The sequence below is a fragment of the Myotis lucifugus genome, unplaced genomic scaffold (assembly GCF_000147115.1).
Source record: "Myotis lucifugus unplaced genomic scaffold, Myoluc2.0 scaffold_55, whole genome shotgun sequence".
Classification (NCBI taxonomy): Eukaryota; Metazoa; Chordata; class Mammalia; order Chiroptera; family Vespertilionidae; genus Myotis; species Myotis lucifugus.
This window is the reverse complement of record NW_005871103.1, coordinates 4944021-4964322: the sequence shown is the minus strand read 5'-3', so window position 1 is coordinate 4964322 and position 20302 is coordinate 4944021. Positions and strand designations below refer to the sequence as shown.

The 20302-nt window shown below is 43.0% G+C and overlaps 1 protein-coding gene across 1 annotated transcript in view; it reads left to right on the top strand.

The window, feature by feature from the left end:
* Positions 1-20302, top strand: part of PTPRG (protein tyrosine phosphatase, receptor type G) — a 654131-nt gene that overhangs the window by 154534 nt on the left and 479295 nt on the right. Inside the window, 1 exon segment of the mRNA XM_023754062.1 lies at positions 17561-17665. Within this exon segment, the coding sequence (XP_023609830.1) occupies positions 17561-17665 (105 nt within the window).

Here is a 20302-nt window from a genome sequence, read left to right as displayed (position 1 = left end):
TTTTCCTTGGCTTCCATTAACTGTGGATTTTCATTATTGATGATTTGAGCAAATTAGTGTTGCTCAGAATGTGGCCTGTTGACCACCTGCATCTGATCCCAGAAGGAGTTTTTAAAAAATGTATTCCAGAGCCTCACTGTAGACCAAGAAGTCATGATCTCAGGATGTAGTGCTGCGCCAGCACGGTGCCAGTCATTTGGGTCTGCGGCCTTGTGCTCCAGGGCCTGTCCTGTCCTCGCAGAGAGCAGACACCGGGTTAGGAAGAGTGGTTGTGGGGAACTGGGCACCCCAGAATGTCTAGACCTCTTCGAGTGTTTGCCATTGGATAGAAAATTTGGGAAAGGTCCTAAAGTCATGTTACCTGGAAAATGTTCACGCTCATTGCGAGAAGGGCACCTATATTTTCAGGTTCAACATACTGATTTATTTGGTTTTGTTTTCCAGAGATAGTAATGTCTAAAATCAAACTGTTCTCTGCATATGCTGTGGCCCCTTAGCGTGGTCCCCTCTGAAGAATAGAATGGCCCACATGCTGAACACTGTGATGTTGTTCCTGCATTCTTCAGTGCCCAGCCATTAGGCCTCCTGTTGATTTATGAGCCTTCCATTTCCATAGCAGAAGCAATGAAGAGATGAGACCAGCGGGCCATATGCCTCCATTAAAGTACTCTCCCCCCCCGCCCCACACCACACACACCCCCTCCCTGCTGCTAAAAACCCTCCCGGGGTTGTGGAAAACAAAAGCAGTTGAGCCCCTAGTTTGTGGGAAGGGGGAGACAGAAGGAAGAGGGAGGGTTTCACTGAAGTATTCTAGGTCACATTTTGTACTTGGGCCAGAGCATGATGGGAAATACGTCACACAAAAAGACAAAGAAGCTGACTTCATAGTGCTAATGTAACGTGTTTCAGACGTGAACCTGGAGATTCTGGGTTTTTTTTTTTTATTATTTCATCCGGTATATCCAAAATATCATTTTAACATGGAGTTCAAGTGAAAAATGTTAATGAGCTATTTTACACTCACATTTCATGCTAAGAATTTGAAATCCTGTGTGCATTTTACACTCACAGCACATCTCAGCTCAGGGTGGCCCTGTGGCTGGAGGCTCCTGCATTGGCTGCGCAGTTCTAAAGGCTCCTGTACTCCCCAGTTCTCAGCTCAGATGTGAACATGTGCCCGCGTGGCATTCTTTCCCTCTGTGTAGAGAAAGTGCATTGTTTTCTCAGCAGTTAGTTGGTGTTAGTGTAATGCCTTCCTGTGTAGGCTGTAGTGTTAGAATTCTCTTTTGCAAGCCATATAATAACTTTCAGGAATTACCACGTTTGTTGCAGTATTTTTAGTTGCAACTAGAGAGGTTTAACACTGGGAATCCTTCCAATGTGAAATCTTTTTTTTTAAACAGTAAACTTTAAAAAATATATATTTTATTGATTTTTTTACAGAGAGGAAGGGAGAGGGATAGAGAATTAGAAACATCGATGAGAGAGAAACATCGATCAGCTGCCTCCTGCACACCCCCTACTGGGGATGTGCCTGCAACCAAGGTACATGCTCTTGACCGGAATTGAACCTGGGACCTTTCAGTCAGCAGGCCGACACTCTATCCACTGAGCCAAACCGGTCAGGGCAAAAGGACCATCAAAAGCACCCTGTTTCTTTTGGGGACACAGGATTGGACATCTAAGTGCCTAGTGGGGTCCTTGAGATGAAATAAGTGAAATTAAAATCGCCCATGGGAGTCCTGGTGCAAAGGTCCCTTTGAATCAGTGCAAATATATTCTGTGGTAACATTTTATATTTGGCCTTTATGTATGTTTTTAGAAGAACCTATATTGCGCCATCCATTTCCATATTGCAGACTCTGGACGTTCTAGAGCAGTGATGGCGAACCTATGACACACGTGTCAGAGGTGACACGTGAACTCATTTTTTGGGTTGATTTTTCTTTGTTAAATGGCATTTAAATATATAAAAATAAATATCAAAAATATAAATCTTTGTTTTACTATGGTTGCAAATATCAAAAAATTTCTATATGTGACACGGCACCAGAGTTAAGTTAGGGTTTTTCAAAATGCTGACACACCGAGCTCAAAAGGTTCGCCATCACTGTTCTAGAGCCTTCCTTTCCCTGTCATGCACGAGGGAACGGGACTGGGACAGGTGCTCAGTTATCTGCTGAGCCTGCGGGACCAGGCATGCTGTGAGGACTTATTTACCCCTCAGCATTCTGGTGAGGATGAAATGAGATAATCCCGCTGGAGAGCTCTGCACATTGTAAGTGCTAAAGAAATACTAGCTATCTTCAGCATCTTTATTCACTTTCTTTGTTAAATTTAGAAACTAAAGCCAGGGCAGGAGGAATTTTAGGAATGAATTTATTTCTTTGACATTGAGAGAGAGTTTAAAAAGTATCCCTACTTCTTCCTGAAACATTTATTTAAAAAAAAATCTTTGTTTCTGCCACAATTTCTTTAGCCCCATTTTTTAAAAATATATTTTTATTGATTTCAGAGAGGAAGGGAGAGGGAGAGATAGATAGAAACATCAACGATGAAAGAGAGAATCATTGATCGGCTGCCTCCTGCACGCCCCCCCACTGGGGATCGAGCCTGCAACCCGGGCATGTGCCTTTGGCCAGAATCGAACCTGGGACCCTTCAGTCAGCAGGCTGACGCTCTAGCTACAGAGCCAAACTGGGTAGGGCTTTAGCCCCATTTCTTTATTCCATCCTCTGTTTTGTCTGGGGTTTGAGCATGTCTATTCGAGTGAAATGTTCCCTGCAGAGTGAAGGGACATTTCTAAGTGAATTTCAGATTGCTTTTTCTTTTTCTGAAATATTGATTCCTTCAGATTGCTTTTTCTTTTTCTGAAATATTGATTCCCAAATAAACCTCAAATATCATGCATGATTTCTAACACACCTAAAATCTTTAGAGAGAGAGAGGAAGGGAGAGAGAGAGAGAGAGAGAGAGAGAGAGAGAGAGAGAGAGAGAAAGAGAAAGAAATATATCCACGTGAGAGCAAAACATTGATCGGCTGCCTCCTGCATCCCCCCCTCCCCATCTTCTCCCCGATCCAGGTTCGAGCCCACAACCCGGCATGTGTCCTGATCAGGAATCGAATCAACAACCTTTGGAGCAGGAGATGATGCCCAACCAACTGAGCCACAGTGGCCAGGTTATAGCTGCAGCCTTTTTGATTCCGTTGTGTTAAATGGATTCGCCTGAACATGGCCACGCACAGTAGAAAGACTGAGGTTTCCGCTGCTTCCCAAGCCCTTCATATTTCCCACCTTCCACTGAACACACATTGATTACATAGAGTTGATCTGTCAGAGCAAATGCGTTCAATAAGCCTTTGTGAGTAATATTTTAAGAGTGTATTTTTCAGAATTCGCTCAGGATTTCTGTAATCCGTGGTCCTGTAGCTTGGTACACGTGTTGTACCGATTTGTTCCAGAGGATGCACTGCAGATGCTGTATCTCTCTCATCCGCTGTTTAAAAACCAGACAAACAATTTGTTTCATTCAGTTTCACCTGAGAGGGAAGCTTCGAAAAATACGAAATTTCCTTTCAGCGGTCACTATATTTGTAAAAATAAAGGAAAGTCTTTTCATTCCTCTTCGGACCCCCAGCTTGCGCTGTAGTCATAAAAGGAGTTAAATTCAAAGTTGAAATGTCTCCTTGCAGTTGATTTCATTCAGATTCTTGTAAACAAACAGGGAGAGGAACAAAAAGGAAAATTGAACTGAAACTTTCAATGTTGGATTTGCGCTTTCTAAAGTCATAAAACTGCCTTTCCATTTGACTCTTCAAATGTGTTTTTCGGTGTGATTGGTCAGAGTCAGAGAAGGTTTTAGAAGAAGCACAACCAAAAATGGAAACAGAAGCAAACTCTTCGTATATAATAGCTGCTGTTTCTTTGTCAGGAGAAGACTTTTGGTTAAATAGCTCTTTTTCCAAAAAAAGAACCCCCCCCCCCACTCTCCCCCCCGCCCTCCACCCCCCTGACACACACACACACATCTTCCCAAGAATTAGTTTAATTTGGCCATCTTTATGTGACCTGGTGAAAGTTTGTACGCAGTTGGAGGTTTTAATTACATCATTGTAGTGAAGAGTCTAACAGCCCGTTTAAGTTATTTTTGTTGAGACTTGCATCAGTTATTTCAGGCGAATAATTCCTCTTCAAGGCAGAGTGCAAGCTCTTTCTTCTGAAGGTCTCTGTCTACAACCACAGAGAACGGAGCACACCTCATGCTTTCTGGAAAGGAAGGGAAACTAGCCCCTAATGGAAATGGAGATGACAGAAATGAACTCGGAGCCCCGGGTATTCTCACCAGCAACATGAAAATGGTTGCCTGGGCAATGCTACCCAATTCCTTGGGTTAGTATTATTTTTTTCTTTTAAATTTCGGACAGGTCTGCATTGATTGAATCAGACAAAGCCTGTGGGAGGCCTGTTTCCCGAGTGTCAGGAGGGAGAATTGGTCCTGTGGACATCGAATTACAGAGAGAGGGATATTTGGTAATTTATTTCCCTACCAGCCACAAAGCATATTTGTTTCTGAATATATTTTCATGACTAGAGACAGCTCTGAAGACTTACTAAAGACAAACTCTGTCATCATTCAGAGATGCATTGCCGTAGATTTAACTTATTAATTCCCTTTACTTAGGTCACTTACTGTTCCATTGCTCACAGCTACCTGTGAAAGAGAGTTTTCTTGTTGTTTTTTTTTTTTAAATAAAGGATTATTTAGGGAGGCAGAGAAACCAAGTCGAGTTTAAAGCCATCCACATGCATGTCTATATTTAAACAATGAAAAATTGTTATTAAAATAATAATCACCTACCTAATCTCATCCAACATCCATAGTAGGTATTATACAGGTAGATAGTTTTTTTTTTCTTGTATAATATTGAGGGTGTAGTTTTATGCACTGCATAGCTCTAATACAGTGATAATGTGTTGGGGTTTTTTTTGCCTTTGTTTGGCCTCATTTTGTTTGCCAATAGTTGTGTCTTGCTTGGCTCTCATCAACTGTTTTTTTTAAAATTTTTATTGACATATATAAGCAATTCATTGCCTGGTATAATTAGTACAAATCCTAATTCAGGAGATAGAGGGCAAAAGGGAAGTTGCAGAAAATAATAGCAAATAAAACTAAAAAAACGAGATGGGTAGGCAGTTAGTCAGGTGAATGTCAGGAGACGGTTTGCTCTCCGAAATTTGCCTCCAGGAGCATGGGCTGCCTGCACACAGTTGCAAGTACACATTTAATGAATGATTTGTCTGGCCTCACCCTGCGGCCACAGTTTTTGGCTCTCGCCTGCCTCCCTCCAGTCTGTTCCCTTCGTTCGCAGATCACCTTTTTAAAGCATACTTTGATACACGTGTTCTAAAACTAGATTGTTGTTACGGTTGCACAACTCTGTCATTATACTAAAAACCATGCCATCTCAATAAAGCGGTTTTAAAGGAAACAGACACTGGTCCTGACTCCTCTTGGAGTCCTTCAAGTTCATGTCAGAGCCTGACAGTCCTGCAGGATCCAGCCCCTCTTCTCCACCAAGCCGCTCCCCAGGCCTCCCCAGGTGTCCTCCTGATGCCACACCTTTGCTGGCTCTACATCCTCACACCTGCTGTCCTCTCCTCTTGCACTCACTCTATCGTCTCATCCTGCCAGCGCTTCCAACCAAAGTGACCTCTCCTGCCCTGACTGTGGTCTCCAAGTACATTACTTCCTTATTGTGTTCTCGGTGACTCTGTCACATGTGCTTCATTTAATGGTCATGTTTGTTTCACCGTGTGCACAAATGATAATTTAAGTAGTTGTTGGGTGACCCGCCTCGGGGCCTGAAGGTCTGAGGACAGGAGCGATGTGGCGTGAAGGCTCCTGAAGGCCTTGGTGCAGTAACGCCCGACCTTGGAGAGACCGTGAATACTTGCGTACATCTTACCAAACTCCCTCGGAATTCTTTTCTGGCCAGAAGGAGTTAGGAGCTACTATGTGTGAAGGTGCAGATACTTTGCTGACCAGACCCACAGTTTTGAGGAATACATAGACAATTATAGGTTACCAGGTGGCCAGGATTTAAGTTGTGTCGACCTAAAAATCTAGGAGGCAATAATTGAACAAAAAGAGGTTATTTGAAATGGAAGGAATTGCAATTCAGAAAGTACAGATTCAGGCAGAAGCCCAAATAGTGGTACCTCATTCCCCACAGGAGAGGGTCTCAAGGTTTTTCTGGGAAAAGAGGAGGAAGATGACGTAAGTTTTTTTCACGAAGAGTTCATTGGTGCTGCCCTAGCTGGTTTGGCTCAGTAGATAAAGTGTTGGCCTGCGGATGAAGGGTCCCGGGTTGGATTTGGGTCCAGGGCACATGCCCAGGTTGCGGGATCCTGCGTGCAGGAGGCAGCCAATCAGTGATTCTCTCTCATCATTGATGTTTTTATCTCTTTCTCCCTCTCCCTTCCTCTCTGAAATAAATAAATATATATGTATTTTTAAAAAGAGTTCATTGGTGCTAGATGAGTTAAGGATAGATCTGTAAGCCATAGACTGCCTTGAGATTTCAAAGGCTGCACTTGCACTTCATTGATTGGTTAACAACAGTTTGGTCATCAGCAGAGTCCACTGTTCTTACCGACAGTATGCTGTCATTTTTACTGACTGGGAGTGTTGGTGGTTTGGTCCTCATGGGAAGGGAAAGAAAACAAGGTGTGCAGGGCAGTCCCTCTGAAATGGCTCCTCCAGCTCTATTGTAAGGTGGCTCCACTCATGTCACCCCTCACAGTGGTGTCCCTAGTCGGCCCTAGAAGGCTCAGGTGTATGGGTTCACTCAGCCACTCAGCTCTGTCCACAGTCGTGCTGGGTATCTTGAGCCAAGGAAGGGGTATGATGGTTGGAGTGCCCTTTATATTTGACCCCAAACCAGGGCTCACGGCTTGTGACTATGGTTTGGGAATTAATCTTGCTGAGTCACCAAGATGCTCACTACATCTGAGTTCTGAAATGTGAATCCTGTGCTCAGTGCTGGCACGTTCTGCTGGGGTTGGTAGATGGGCCATGGTTTTAAAATGGGCTCCCAACAACATTTAAGTAGGGTTTTCTTGGGTCCATTTCTTTTTGTGCTGTAAAAAAAAAAATCCCCATTTCATTAAATATTTCTATGCAGTATTTCACAGGGACTATGTATGTAAGTGTCTTAACTGTAGTATAAGGAGCCCAAGTTATAAAGCTTATCCTTTATTTCTCAGGTATAAAAATTTATTAGGCAGTCACGATTACACACTTTAAAGAGAAGACAGAGAATTTATTAATCAATGTGTCACTTTGTTTCTCTAACTCCAGTTGTAAGTTAATATTTTGTCTCGAAGTTACTTTCTTTTTTATAGACAATAACCAATGTTTGTATCATTGTAATTGGGTGTTCTCCACATCAAGTTAGAAAAATCACTCTCTATTTTTGTGTTAGTGCTATTATAACATGATTTTCTATTAGACAATTGCCAATAGTGTTGGGAAGAGTAGACTTGAATTTGTTATGTTATTAGGTTTCTGAGGCCTGCGTATAAACTGTTTTTCACTTGTGATGGTTACTTTAGAGCAGGTGGAGTAGCTATTAACAGATGTTTTTATAATTCCTAAAATTGAAGTTCGTGAAGAAGAGTTTTACTATGGTGTCAATTATATAGGTTTGAGAGTAATACATGGTTCAGGTCTGTGTATTCTTGGGCAGGTTATACACCATTTCTGAATAATTGTACCTAACCCACAAGATTATTGGGAGAATTATATGAGCCCTTGTATGGATGGTATGTTAATAGTGCCTACCTCATAGGCAATACTTGATTGATTTATTTTAAAAATATATTGATTTTTTACAGAGAGGAAGGGAGAGGGATAGAGAGTTAGAAACATCGATGAGAGAGAAATATCCATCAGTTGCCTCCTGCACACCCTCTACTGGGTATGTGCCCGCAACCAAGGTACATGCCCTTGACCGGAATCAAACCTGGGACCTTCCAGTCCGCAGGCCGATGCTCTATCCACCGAGCCAAACCGGTTAGGGCCGGCAATACTTGATTTAGTAAATGACTTATTACTGAGCCAGGTCATGGGTGGCAAACTTAGATGGCCATAAGGACTAGACAGGAAACAAGAATGATCAAATGTGACTGGGTGGGGCCATGATTCTTCTCTAAAAAACTAGTCATTATTCACCTGGCATCGTGGTGCTATTTGGGAACAAAGTACAGCTCCGATTAAAATAAATACAGATATTGGAGCTCCCGCCTAGATTTTCCCATGTTGGCAAATAATTAAACACACATGCAGACACGTACAGTGGGTGAAACAAAACTTCTGGGTTAATGGCTGTATTGAGCCTGGTGGCCGGCCACCTGAATGCAGTCTGGGACCCAGGTGATCTGCATTTGCCAGTTCTGTTGATTATTAAGGATTCAGAGAGATGGTGCAATTGTCAGATTGAAAGTAAGAATTTGTTACAATCGACATTAGCAAAACACTCCCCACGATTAATCCTCATTTTCGCAGGAATCTTATAAAATCGAAGGATACGATTCTTTGAAAACCAAACAGTATTAAAATGGATTGGAAGAGTGGCTGATTTATTTCTACCTGATGTTATAAAATATTTGAAGTCAGGCATATAATTCTCTTTTAGGAGGGTGCCTCTGAGCTCACGTATAAATCCGCTTTCTAGTGTACCTTTCCTTGGACCTGTTGAAAAACATGTATTTTTGTTTCTAAAGTTTTAAAACTGTGATGTAGTTAAAATTGTGGAGGCACGGCTCTAGTTTTTTTGTCCCTTTTAGTCCTGTCTGATTAAAACAAAATGGTTTCCACCTTTTGGAATCAGTTATTTTAGAGGAAAATAATGAGAAAATGTCAGTATTTTGCGTCTCCCCCTGACCTAAGTCCTTTTTACAAGCCTGTTGTGTGTTCTTTGCCCACTAGGATACTACATTGCGTGTGCTTCCCCTCCCCTTCAATTACCTGTTTTACTTGAAAGAGACATGGCTCTGTGTGAGGTCTCTTTATCACTTCAGATGATGAAAAAACATATTTTTGTAGTTGGGACAATAAGTACCTTTGACTGTGATAAAATAGGCAATTTACTGTAATGTAATCTATTATATTTGAGGTCGGTTCAGTATCACAAATAACTGAGGGGCTATTTGTAAATGAAGTAGTTACAAAGGAACGCGCTTTTTGATTCTGCTTTTTTGGGACCCCAAGTACGTTTTACTACAATTAATTGAAAGCCAGGCACAAAGGAGATGAGGGGCTGATTGGAATATTGAATTACTTTAACTGTAATTTGATACTTTTGCTCATTGTAGGCACAAAAAAGATAAAGATTTATTCATTTTAGACTATTGTGTGGTTTTAATGTTCTTAAATGCTCTTTAAAATGTAGAGAAAATTATGCTTGGTAGCGATTTCTCCATCCTTGAGGGATCTTTAATTAGTTTGTTGTATGAGCTGTTATAATAGATACAAACAGCCTGCTTCGGGTTGCCTGCCGCTCTGGAAGCAGGCATTCTGGGCTTGAAAGCAGGGGTGCTCTTACTGCTTCTCAGTGGGCAGGTTTCTGGCAGTGACTCTGGAAGTGAACTAGGACTCTGTGTGGGAACCATCCATCCATCATCCGAAGTAATTTCCATTCTGGCACCAGGGAACCAGAATTTCTTTGTTTTGATGTTTTCAATTTTGAATGGAAGCTGGGCCAATTCTCGCAGGCGTCTAAGTCCTTTGGAATGACCTAGAATTGGACATACAGTTGAAAGTGGAAATACCCTCAAGGGCCACGACACTGTTTTGCTTTGAGTATAAGATGCGTGACCATGTTGTGGGTGGTACTTTGGGCTGTTCTCATCTCAAACATACTGGTTTCACCTCTACATAACCTCTTCCATCTAACCACTTCATCCTGTGGGAGATCATGACGTAGTTGGGATCAATGGGCATTGTCGGTTCAACAGGGTGAGATGACACCTCAGGTGGAGGGACGCCGTGGTTATATGGAAATGCTTGTAGGGACCACGTCTTCCTTGCTTGGTGGGCCCCTCAGACTTCCATTCGTTTTCAGGTGCACAAGTGCATATATGTAAATACCCCACCTTTGTTAAAAGCAATAAGACGTTAGTTCCAACTCTGTAGTTTCAATTTCTACATTTGGAATTGTGGGAGAAAAATGTTTATTTTACCCCATGTAGATGCAGTGACCCTTTTCTCTGACTGTTAAACCGAAAAGACATTTTTATCAGGAACGCTGTCCAGTGTAGTGTTCCAGAGGAGCCGGTTTCCCTGTGTGGAGAATGTTCAGCCTGCACATCAACACACAAGAGTTAACTCAACGGGAAACTCTTTCCCCCGCCCTCCCAGGTCAAACTTTCCGTGAAGCCCAGAGAGTAAGGATTATAGAGAACCCTCCTGAAGATTACGGTTGTGGCAGATGGGATACACATCTGCTTTTATATTCCCAGCATCAAAACATTTCTTCTTGGGAACTGTGTCCGGTGTTCTGGGAAATTAAATCACGCACTGAGGAGTCAGTTTCATTGACATCTTCTGTGGAGGTAACTCTTAGGATATTTCTGTAGGAAAGAATTGGGACTTTGGGTCAGGAAACTTTTTGTCTTTTTTGCTCCAGGATGGAAATGAGGGGTGCTCGGTAGAAGTTCTCAGAGGTGGTGGCAGAGTTGACGAAAACTCCCTGACGAAAACACCTGCCACTGTCTTAGCCCTCTGCACAGGGACCAGGTGCCTCCCGCTGAGGGAGACATGTGATCTCCACTGTCATCCTGTCAGAACTGAGAGACTCAAATGGTCCTGGACGGTGGGAGTCGCTGGGTTTTTCCTTTCTAAACTCACTTTATGATCACAGTATCTTTGAAGGCAGCCCTAGCCCTAGTTTGATATTCCTCATGCCCAGGTTAGTCAACATGCGGGTGTGTGTACATGTGGGTGTGCATGTGTGTGCGCGCTCCTGCTAGTGAAACTCACACTAGACAGGACCTTTTTGAGGAGGAGTCCACCCCTGTGCCCTCTACCCTTGTCACATCACTGTGGCCCCGGTTCTTCGGAGCGCGGTGACCCCACTTAAAGCCCCTCTGTGCTTTCTGCTGACCGACAGCTTCGGCGCCTGCAGTGGGCTTGATGCTGTAGAACCTGGTAGTTTGTATAACAGCAGCACCTCCTTCTTGTTAGACACACGATAATTAAGGGCAGATTTACACTTATTGTCTGTTCTGAAGAATGAAACTACATCTTTTCATAAGCATTCTCCATTTCTAATTGTGTAATTAAGTTGCTGACATAAACAGGGATGCAATTTTACATTAAGGTAAGGATCCGTAAAGGCATGCATTTGCATAATTTAATTTTCTGCAGAGAAGATATTGAAAATCAATAGCATGATTCATAGCCTTACCATACATATCATCGCCATGCCGCTGTTGGTTGGCTGTTGGAGTTTAGAAGCTACAAAGAGTATTAAAATTGATTGAGTTTGGTGTGCTGAGTCTGTATCTTGGGAACCATGGATTGTTTCTCTTTGCAAATCTCTGCTCCTTGCCAGTAAAGTATTAAGTGCTTTAAGATACTAGATATATCTTTTTGACCGCTGTTCAAATAATAATTTTAAAAAGTTTTTTAAAATAAAAACTTTGTTATGCGATTAACATACATTTGGGAACTGAGAGTTTGTTTTGTTTTAAATATGCAAGTGCCAGTAGCCCATGATTATGTTCTTATTCAGGGAAAAAGAAATCACACATTACTGACATAGAGGAAATGACAGGGAACGCTAAATATAGTCATCTTTATCGCATGGTTTACGTGCCAGGGGATGAAGTCCCCTGCTACCCTGTTCATTTCTGAGTTGCCGCCCCAAAGAACTGCTTTGAGGTCCTGAGGTCATTCCTTCCAGCTTCTCTTGTAGGTGTTTGTTGTTTCTGAGAGGGGGGGAGTGTCTAGAGAGTGAGACAGTAGGGGAGAAGGTGGTGTTTCCGCTTGTGGTTTATATAAACACAGCATATACATGTAGATACACATAATCTTACCCCCAACACAGACATCCACCAGCCTTCCCATTTTTCATGTATTTATTAACGTAGTCACTCAAAACTGAACAGCCATCATTTGCAAGGTTCCACCGCGGGTGGTAGGTTGTGAGTTCCTAATCTCTAGGGAGCTCAGAGGCTGTGCAGCATGCTCTTCAGAAGCAGGCTTTTTTGCCTGAGAACATAGAGAGAGAGAGAGGAAGAGAGGAGAGATATCAGTGTGAGAGAGAAACATCAATTGGTTGCCTTCCCTCTGGCCCTGACTGGGGATCTGACCTGTAACCTTTTGGTGCACAGGATGACGCTCAAACCACCTGAGCTACTCCAGCCGGGCTTCCTGCCCATTCCAACCCCGAGTTCTACCTCAGCACTCAGGGGGGTGGGATGAAGACAGGGGGACCCACCTTCCTTGAGATGGCCCTGTCCCGTATGTTACTGCTTGTTCTTTGGTCTGTATACAGCAAAACAACACCTCTTATTTTTGTTCCAAGTTGAACTACCTTAGACAGGCAGTTCCACTGCTCACACCAGTGCGATGTGTGCGGATGGCTGGGAAGGTGTCTGCTCTTGGGGACATGGATGCATTGGTTTGCACTTAGGGGAGGACCTCCAGTATGTAACCCCCTTGTTTCTTGGATGAAATACATCTTTGTAGTTTTGCTTTTTCACTACTATTTTAATGGGTTGGGGGAGCTGGCAGGTAATTGGAACCCCAAACTACGGCCTCTGTCCAGTTCAGGTGAAGATTTTTGGCCTCAGGGTCTGCTTCTCGGTACTGGCAGGTTGGCGCGCTTACTGATGCAGCTCTGGACCCGTCGCCTTGCTGTCCAGCAGGATGGGTAATGCAGCTGCCAGTGTGGAAGCCACACAAATGAGAGACAGGCTGGCTGCCTTCGTCCTACTTTGCCCCAGCCTGACATTCTCAAAGGTTCTGGGAAATGGAAAGCATCTCCTTTTCAGAAAAAAAAGAAAGAAAAAGAAAAAGACAAAAGGAGGACTGGTTGTGGAGATTGTGATACTAGATAACATCTCCTGTAAAAGGCATAGGAGTTCATATCCTTGAGGTTTACCTCATTCCCTTTACGGTGATACCTGCTTCGTTTGTTTGTCAGTTTCCTGGCTAGAACTCTGGCTCAGTTCAGGTTTGTTGGTCTAAATTCTGAGGTTAACACCACCCCCGGGTGATTTCTGCAGCAAGTTGTTCGTGTCTGCCTGGCCAGCTCTTTACTCGTGTTATACTTAACATGTGAAGTTACAGGTTGCAGGGTAGAGGCTGAGAATGAACAGGACCCCAGGTCTGGCTTATCCAGGGATGCTTGTGCTTCTTATTTCTGGATAACTTAAAAAATACTCATATCTGCCCCCCCACACCCCCTCCACCCCAACCAATTAAATTCCAGTATCTGCAGGTAGGATCCAGGGTATAGGGTTCTTTATTATTATTATTACTAGAGGTCCAATGCACATAATTCATTCAAGAGTAGGCCTTCGCAGCCACGGCTGCCTCGGCCCTTGCGGCCCCGCTCCCGCCCCCGCCCCCGCCCACTGGTCATCCTGGAAGGTCACTCGGGAAGGTCATCCTGCTGTCTGGCCTAATTAGCATGTTAGCTCTTTATTATATAGGATTATTATTATTATTAAAGCATCCAGAGTTGAGAGCCAGCGCTGGAGTTTAACAATGGCCTTTATGGATGGAGAACTTGATGGTCAGAAGTTGAAGTGCCTTGTTTGAAGGTCACCAGGTCACAATTTGTATCATTTGGGCATCTTTTGCATATGAGAGACAGAAAAGTAAACTTTGCAGGTAGTTGGTTCTTGTAGATTTAAAGCTTCCATGGGTTGGTTTTAAATTGGCTTTGTCCCTGGCTTAAAAATTTGGCAACAGAAATCATGCACAGATTTTGCTTCCTCTGGCTTGGTTCCATTCTTCTTCTTCTTTTTTTTAATAAATCTTTATTGTTCAGATTATGACCGTTGTTCCTCTTTTTCCCCATCGCTCCCCTCCACCTGGTTCCCACCCCACCCTCTGCCCTTACCCCCCCCCCCCCCATCCATAGGTGTATGATTTTTGTCCAGTCTCTTCCCGAACCCCCACACCCCTTTCCCCCCGAGAATTGTCAGTCCACTCCCTTTCTATGCCCCTGTTTCTATTCTATTCACCAGTTTATTCTGTTCGTCAGATTTTTTATTCACTTGATTTTTAGATTCATTTGTTGATAGATATGTATTTGTTGTTCATAATTTTTATCTTTACCTTTTTCTTCTTCTTCCTCTTCTTAAAGAATACCCTTCAGCATTTCATATAATACTGGTTTGGCGGTGATGAACTCCTTTAGCTTTTTCTTATCTGTGAAGCTCTTTATCTGACCTTCAATTCTGAACGATAGTTTTGCTGGGTAAAGTAATCTTGGTTGTAGGTTCTTGGCATTCATCACTTTGAATATTTCTTGCCACTCCCTTCTGGCCTGCATAGTTTCTGTTGAGAAATCAGCTGATAATCGTATGGGTAACTAACTGTTTTTCTCTTGCTGCTTTTAAGATTCTCTCTTTGTCTTTTGCTCTTGGCATTTTAATTATGATGTGTCTTGGTGTGGTCCTCTTTGGATTCCTTTTGTTTGGGGTTCTCTGCACTTCCTGGACTTGTAAGTCTATTTCTTTCACCAGGTAGGGGAAGTTTTCTGTCATTATTTCTTCAAATAGGTTTTCAATAACTTGCTCTCTCTCTTCTTCTGGCACGCCCATAATTCGGATGTTGGTATGTTTGAAGTTGTCCCAGAGGCTCCTTACACTATCTTGATATTTTTGGATTCTTTTTTTTTTTTTGCTTTTCCGGTTGGGTGTTTTTTGCTTCTTCGTATTTCAAATCTTTGACATGATTCTTGTGATCCTCTAGTCTGCTGTTGGATGGTTCCATTCTTGAGCTCCTCTGCTGACCCCTTGCTGGATCCTCAGTCACCCCCTGAGGCTTCTAGCTCATGCCCTAAGACCTCAGGAAGAGAGGAGAATCTCTATGATTGGTGGATGTCCCCCATTTTTAAACACCTTGTTGGGGGTCAGGGACATGGTCTTACTGGCTTAAGCCAAACTAGTGTCATTCTGTTGCCCCCCTCACTCCCCCATTACACACACACACATACACACACACACACACACACACATACACACACATAGCTGGCAGGGAGACAGGAGAGGTAAGGGGCAAGGCTCTCCAGTGTATGACTCTGACTAAGGAAGTGGGGGCTATGGTGGTTTCAAAAACAGTGACAGCAACAAATGGCCACTGTGTTACCAGGCATTTAAAAGCACCATATGCCCCATGCTCAGTTAGGTGCTCTGCTCACAATAACTTGTATTTCTAAATAACTATCCTATGGGGTTGGATTTTTAGCTCTATTTTACAGATAAGGAAACTGAGGCTCAATCACATGCCCTAATGGAAGCCACATGGATTATTCCCAAGGCCAAGACACTCTTACTCATTGTCCTGATACTAAGAGGAAGACTTATTTGGGAATAATTAGAGTGAACTAGCTCTAAGATACACAGCAAACAGATACATTTAAAAAGCTTCCTATATACGTGGACAGTTAACAGTTATTCATTTCGTGTGCTTTAGTCTATGGACAAAAAGTAGATGAGGAGATGAGAGATTTAATTTTGATCCCTAGAAGCTTAGAATGGTCACCTTCCTGGGGCTTTGTATGGCTCATCTGCAAAAACTAGGACGGAGTGGATGATAGGTACCTAAAACTTCAACATGCTTTAAAAATGAAAAGTGACTTAGATTTCTACTGTGCCATTCAGGACCAATGACGAGGCATAAATGACATCAATTTTGCTTTTTCGATGTGTTTCCGGATTTTAAAAGATTCTTCTTTCCCTCTGAAGGGTTCATCTTGCTGGAATATCTTTGTTCTTTGTTTAAGCATTAAACATGTCTTTGCAATTGACATGTAAGCATAAAGTATTTTATATGTTTCCTCATTTACTTCACGACTGTCTCAGTGTCTACATTGCTAATGCCATCATGGTGAGATTATTATTATTATTACTCTGACTAATTTGGAATAGAAATTGTATTATGTTTTCCTGGTGCCATCCTAATTTTTAATTGACTGTACAGTTCCCCTAACTGCTTTCTTTGCTTTTTAAAAGCACATTTGATTTTGTTTGGATGCATTTAAATGTTAACATAGACAGCTGGGATGTATTGTTTGAAGCGTAATTCCATTTCATTTTGGATTCTGGGCACCTGTGATATTTGTCTTTTTACACATCAGTGCACTCAGGTGTGGCTCACAACAAAAGAGATTTGCATCCATGATGGGATGGGAGGGACGGGCTTTGAACACAAGAGCTGGCAGATGGAAGCCTCCACCATGGGGTCGAAGATCAGATTCAGTTTGAGTTTTCAAAAAATACATCATTAAGCAGTGTTTCTTTTTTTTTTAAGTCCTCACCTGAGGATATGTTTATTGATTTTTTTAGAGAGAGAGGGAGAGAAAAACATCGATGTGAGAGAAACATCGATTGGTTGCTTCTCATATACACTCTGACCAGGGCCTGAACCCACAACCTAGGTATGTGCCCTGACAGGGATTCAAACCTGCAACCTTTTGGTGGACAGGACGATGCCCCAGCCAACGGAGCCACCTGGCCAGGGCAGTGTTTCTTTTCTGTTGTCCTTGGAGGGTTTAAATTTCATATCCTCACGTACAATAGGCGACTGAGTCTTCGGGGTCCAAAGGATGGGGAAGTCTGCCACTCAACCTTGGGAGTCTCCTAGGCTCAGGCTGTGCTGCATGTGGGTGGCAGCAGCCCTGGCTTGGATGTAGGTACTTAAGTTCGGGTCCGTGACCTGCTGCACACTTACCTCAGTGACCTGGGCTCTGAGCCTCACTTCCTCCATCTGTAAAAGAGATGGAGTGACCCTCCCTCTCTGAAGATCAAATGAGGCCGGAGGCCCTTTGCACCCACCACATTGGCTGGATGCAGGCTCCAGGTCTCCTAGTTGTATGACCTTGAGCACATTAAAGAACTTCTCTAAGGTCCAGGTTGACTGCCTTGCAGAGTAAGATCCTATATAACAAAGAGCTAATATGCTAATTAGACCAAACAACCGAATGGCCTTCCGGTCTGGGAAGGGCTTTGAGGGCCGGCCAAGGTTGCGAGGGCTGAGCCCCTTGCACGAATTTCATGCATTGGGCCTCTAGTAATGTATATAAAGTGCCTAGTGCATTGAGCTTCCTGGCTTGTTGTAAGCTGTGATTAATATTAATAGTGACCACGGTAATATCTCCAGAGTCTCCTGTAGCTGTTTTTCTGTAAAACCAATAGGTTCTATTCGTTATTCCAAGGCCTGTGCTTCCCAGAGGTCACTTACTGGTGTGCATCTGACACCTTCCTGGGCTCAGTGGTGCTGCCGTTGTCTCACTGTGGCTCTCCTGTCTTCCTTCCAGCACTGACCGAAGGCTACGTCGGGTCCCTTCAGGACAGCAGACACAGCAGCTCCTCACAGATCCGCAGGCGCAAGGCCTCTGGGGACCCGTACTGGGCCTACTCCGGTAAGTGACTGTTCTGAGTGGGATCTCGCAGGTCAGTAGCCTCTCATTAAACTCTCTGGAGGGTTCACTTTGAATCACCTTCAAGCCAGGCTTCTGTCTGTTCATACCTTTTGTGATTCCCTAAAAGTTTAAATATTCAAGCCTGGTTTGCCTCGAGGTTATTAAAGTACCTTAAATTATCCCTCCCACCTGTTTTCTCAATCTGTTTTTCCCCTAAATTTATTTCTGAACTTTACTTGTTAATGAGTTATTGTGCCAAACTTGTCATTTTCCAAAAGATGCAGCCTTTCCTTTTCTGTCTTTCCAGTGGCTGGGATTTCAGAGGCTAGTCTTGAGCTGCTAAATACCTGCTGAATATTATAGAGCATCACATATCAAAATGATCATTTATGCTTTAATCTAAGAGATGCGACTTTAGTTTCAAGTTGGATCTTAGTCAAATATACTTTAGCCCTCTCTACTATATAGTATTCTGAAGTTTTTTTTTCTTTTTCTTTTTACTTTTGGCCTTTGAGCCAGCGAAGAGAGAGCACTACAGGGCAGGCAAAAGTAGGTTTACAGTCGTGAACACACAAACACAGTTTATTCTTTATTAATTACTAGAGGCCCTGTGCATGAAAATTCATGCACTCGGGGAGGTGGGGAGTCCCTCAGTCTGGCCTGCACCCTCTCCCAGTCCGGGAGCCCTCAGGGGATGTCTGACTGATGGCTTCCCTCTGTGGAAGGCTACTGGTGGCTGATCGGGGGATGGCACTGGCCAGCGAATGGCTGGTCCCACCCTGATTGCCCCTCTGCTGCAGCTGGTTGCTACTGCCACCTTTCTGATTGCCATCTCCTCCCTCTGCCTTCTGGCACCCGCCTTGGCTGGCCTGGCGCAGCCCACTTGCCAGCCCTGACCCCGCTGACAGGTCATTCCACCATTCGGTCGATTCGCATATTAGGCTTTTATTGTATAGGATTGTATTATGTCCTATACAAATAATTATAGACCTACTTTTGCCCCACCCTGTATTATAACCATGTTGAATTTCCTATTGGAAGTGATTTTATTACATTATAAAGGGGGGGGGGGATGAAAACATATAAGAATACACAGACCTTCTAAATTAATGCCTGTAACAACTAACAGAGATATGATAGGTGATTGCTATTTCTAAAACAGATTTAGATGCTCAATACATGGAACATGTAGCTAATTAAGGAGGAATGCTTGAAGAAAATAGGCCACTTTGGAAATTTCTTTGGCACTGAATAATTTAAATTCTTTGTATGAAAGGGCTGGAAGGCACAGAGCATTAGTCTTAATAATAAACCTATATATTATAGAATGTTGTTGCATACAGAACTGAACGGTATTATTTTCATAATGATACTTGGGTTTTAAATCCTGAATTTCTACCTGCAAATCCTCTTAAATCTATGTCAGTGTAAAATTTATAGGCCTGATCTTTAATTACACCTTATCTATTGGCTTTTTGCATCCTTTTGTCTCTTGATAAATCTCCTGCCCCTACAGGGAGAATAGCCTATCTGTTTTGTTTTGCAAAGAGCAGATAGTGATTCTGAAGTCTTCCATCACACCCAGTTTCTTGTGATTAGAATGATCTAATTAGAGCCTTTTTGTCAACATTTTTGATAAATGAAGGAAATTGGGAGACAAAAGCCAAAATTACATATATAGAGAGCTCCTTGCCAAGAAACCCAAAGAAAATTTATCTTTTTGTACTCTGTGGCTGCAGTTCAGTTCAGAAGCAGCAAAAAGTGGCCTGCTATTTACAGTTCATCAATCTAGGATACAATGGTGCTAGTCTAGAGTTGGAAGTTACATCCCATCTGCATCTCCAGTTGAAAATGGAGTGAAGGAACGCAAGGCTTACACTCTTCTCATTGCGTAGTGAGGAGTGGACATAGTGTGTGACCTCTCGGATGGTGTCACTGTGGATATCTGGTGGACTTAATGTGTCTTCATTTTGTATTTCTGGAATGCCTTGTCTGGATTGGGAATGTCTTCTACGGACGGCAAGTCTAATAGTTCAACTTCAGGGGTTTCGTGCTTTTCTGGAAAGATGCAGATAGTGAATATCTTAGGCTTTGCCGGGCGTGTGGTGTTTATTGCAACCACTCAGCGCTGCCATTTTAGTGCAAAAGCACCCATAGGTAATATGGACAAACGGGCTGTGTTCCCATAAAATTGTATTTATGAACACTGAAATTTTAATTCTATTCAATTTTCATGTGTCAGGAAATATTATACTTCTTTTTCTTTTTAAATATATTTTCTGTTGTTGATAGTATTACAGGTATGTCCCATTTCCCCTCCCTTTTCCCAGCTCCTACTCATTCGCCCAGGATACTTCTTATTAATTTTTTCCCCCCTCAACCACTAAAAAGATAGAAACCACTCCTGGCAGGTATGTTCAGTGGTTTGAGCGTCAGCCTGTGCACCAGAGGGTCTCAGGCTTGATTCCTGGTCCAGGGCACGTTACTTGGTTTGCAGATTTGATCCCTGTCCCAGTCAGTGCTCGTGTGGGAGGCAGTTGATATGTCTTTCTCACATTGATGTCTCAATCTCTCTCTCTCTCTCTCTCTCTCTCTCTATCTATCTCTCCTTCTCCCCATTACTCCCTCTCTGCTTCC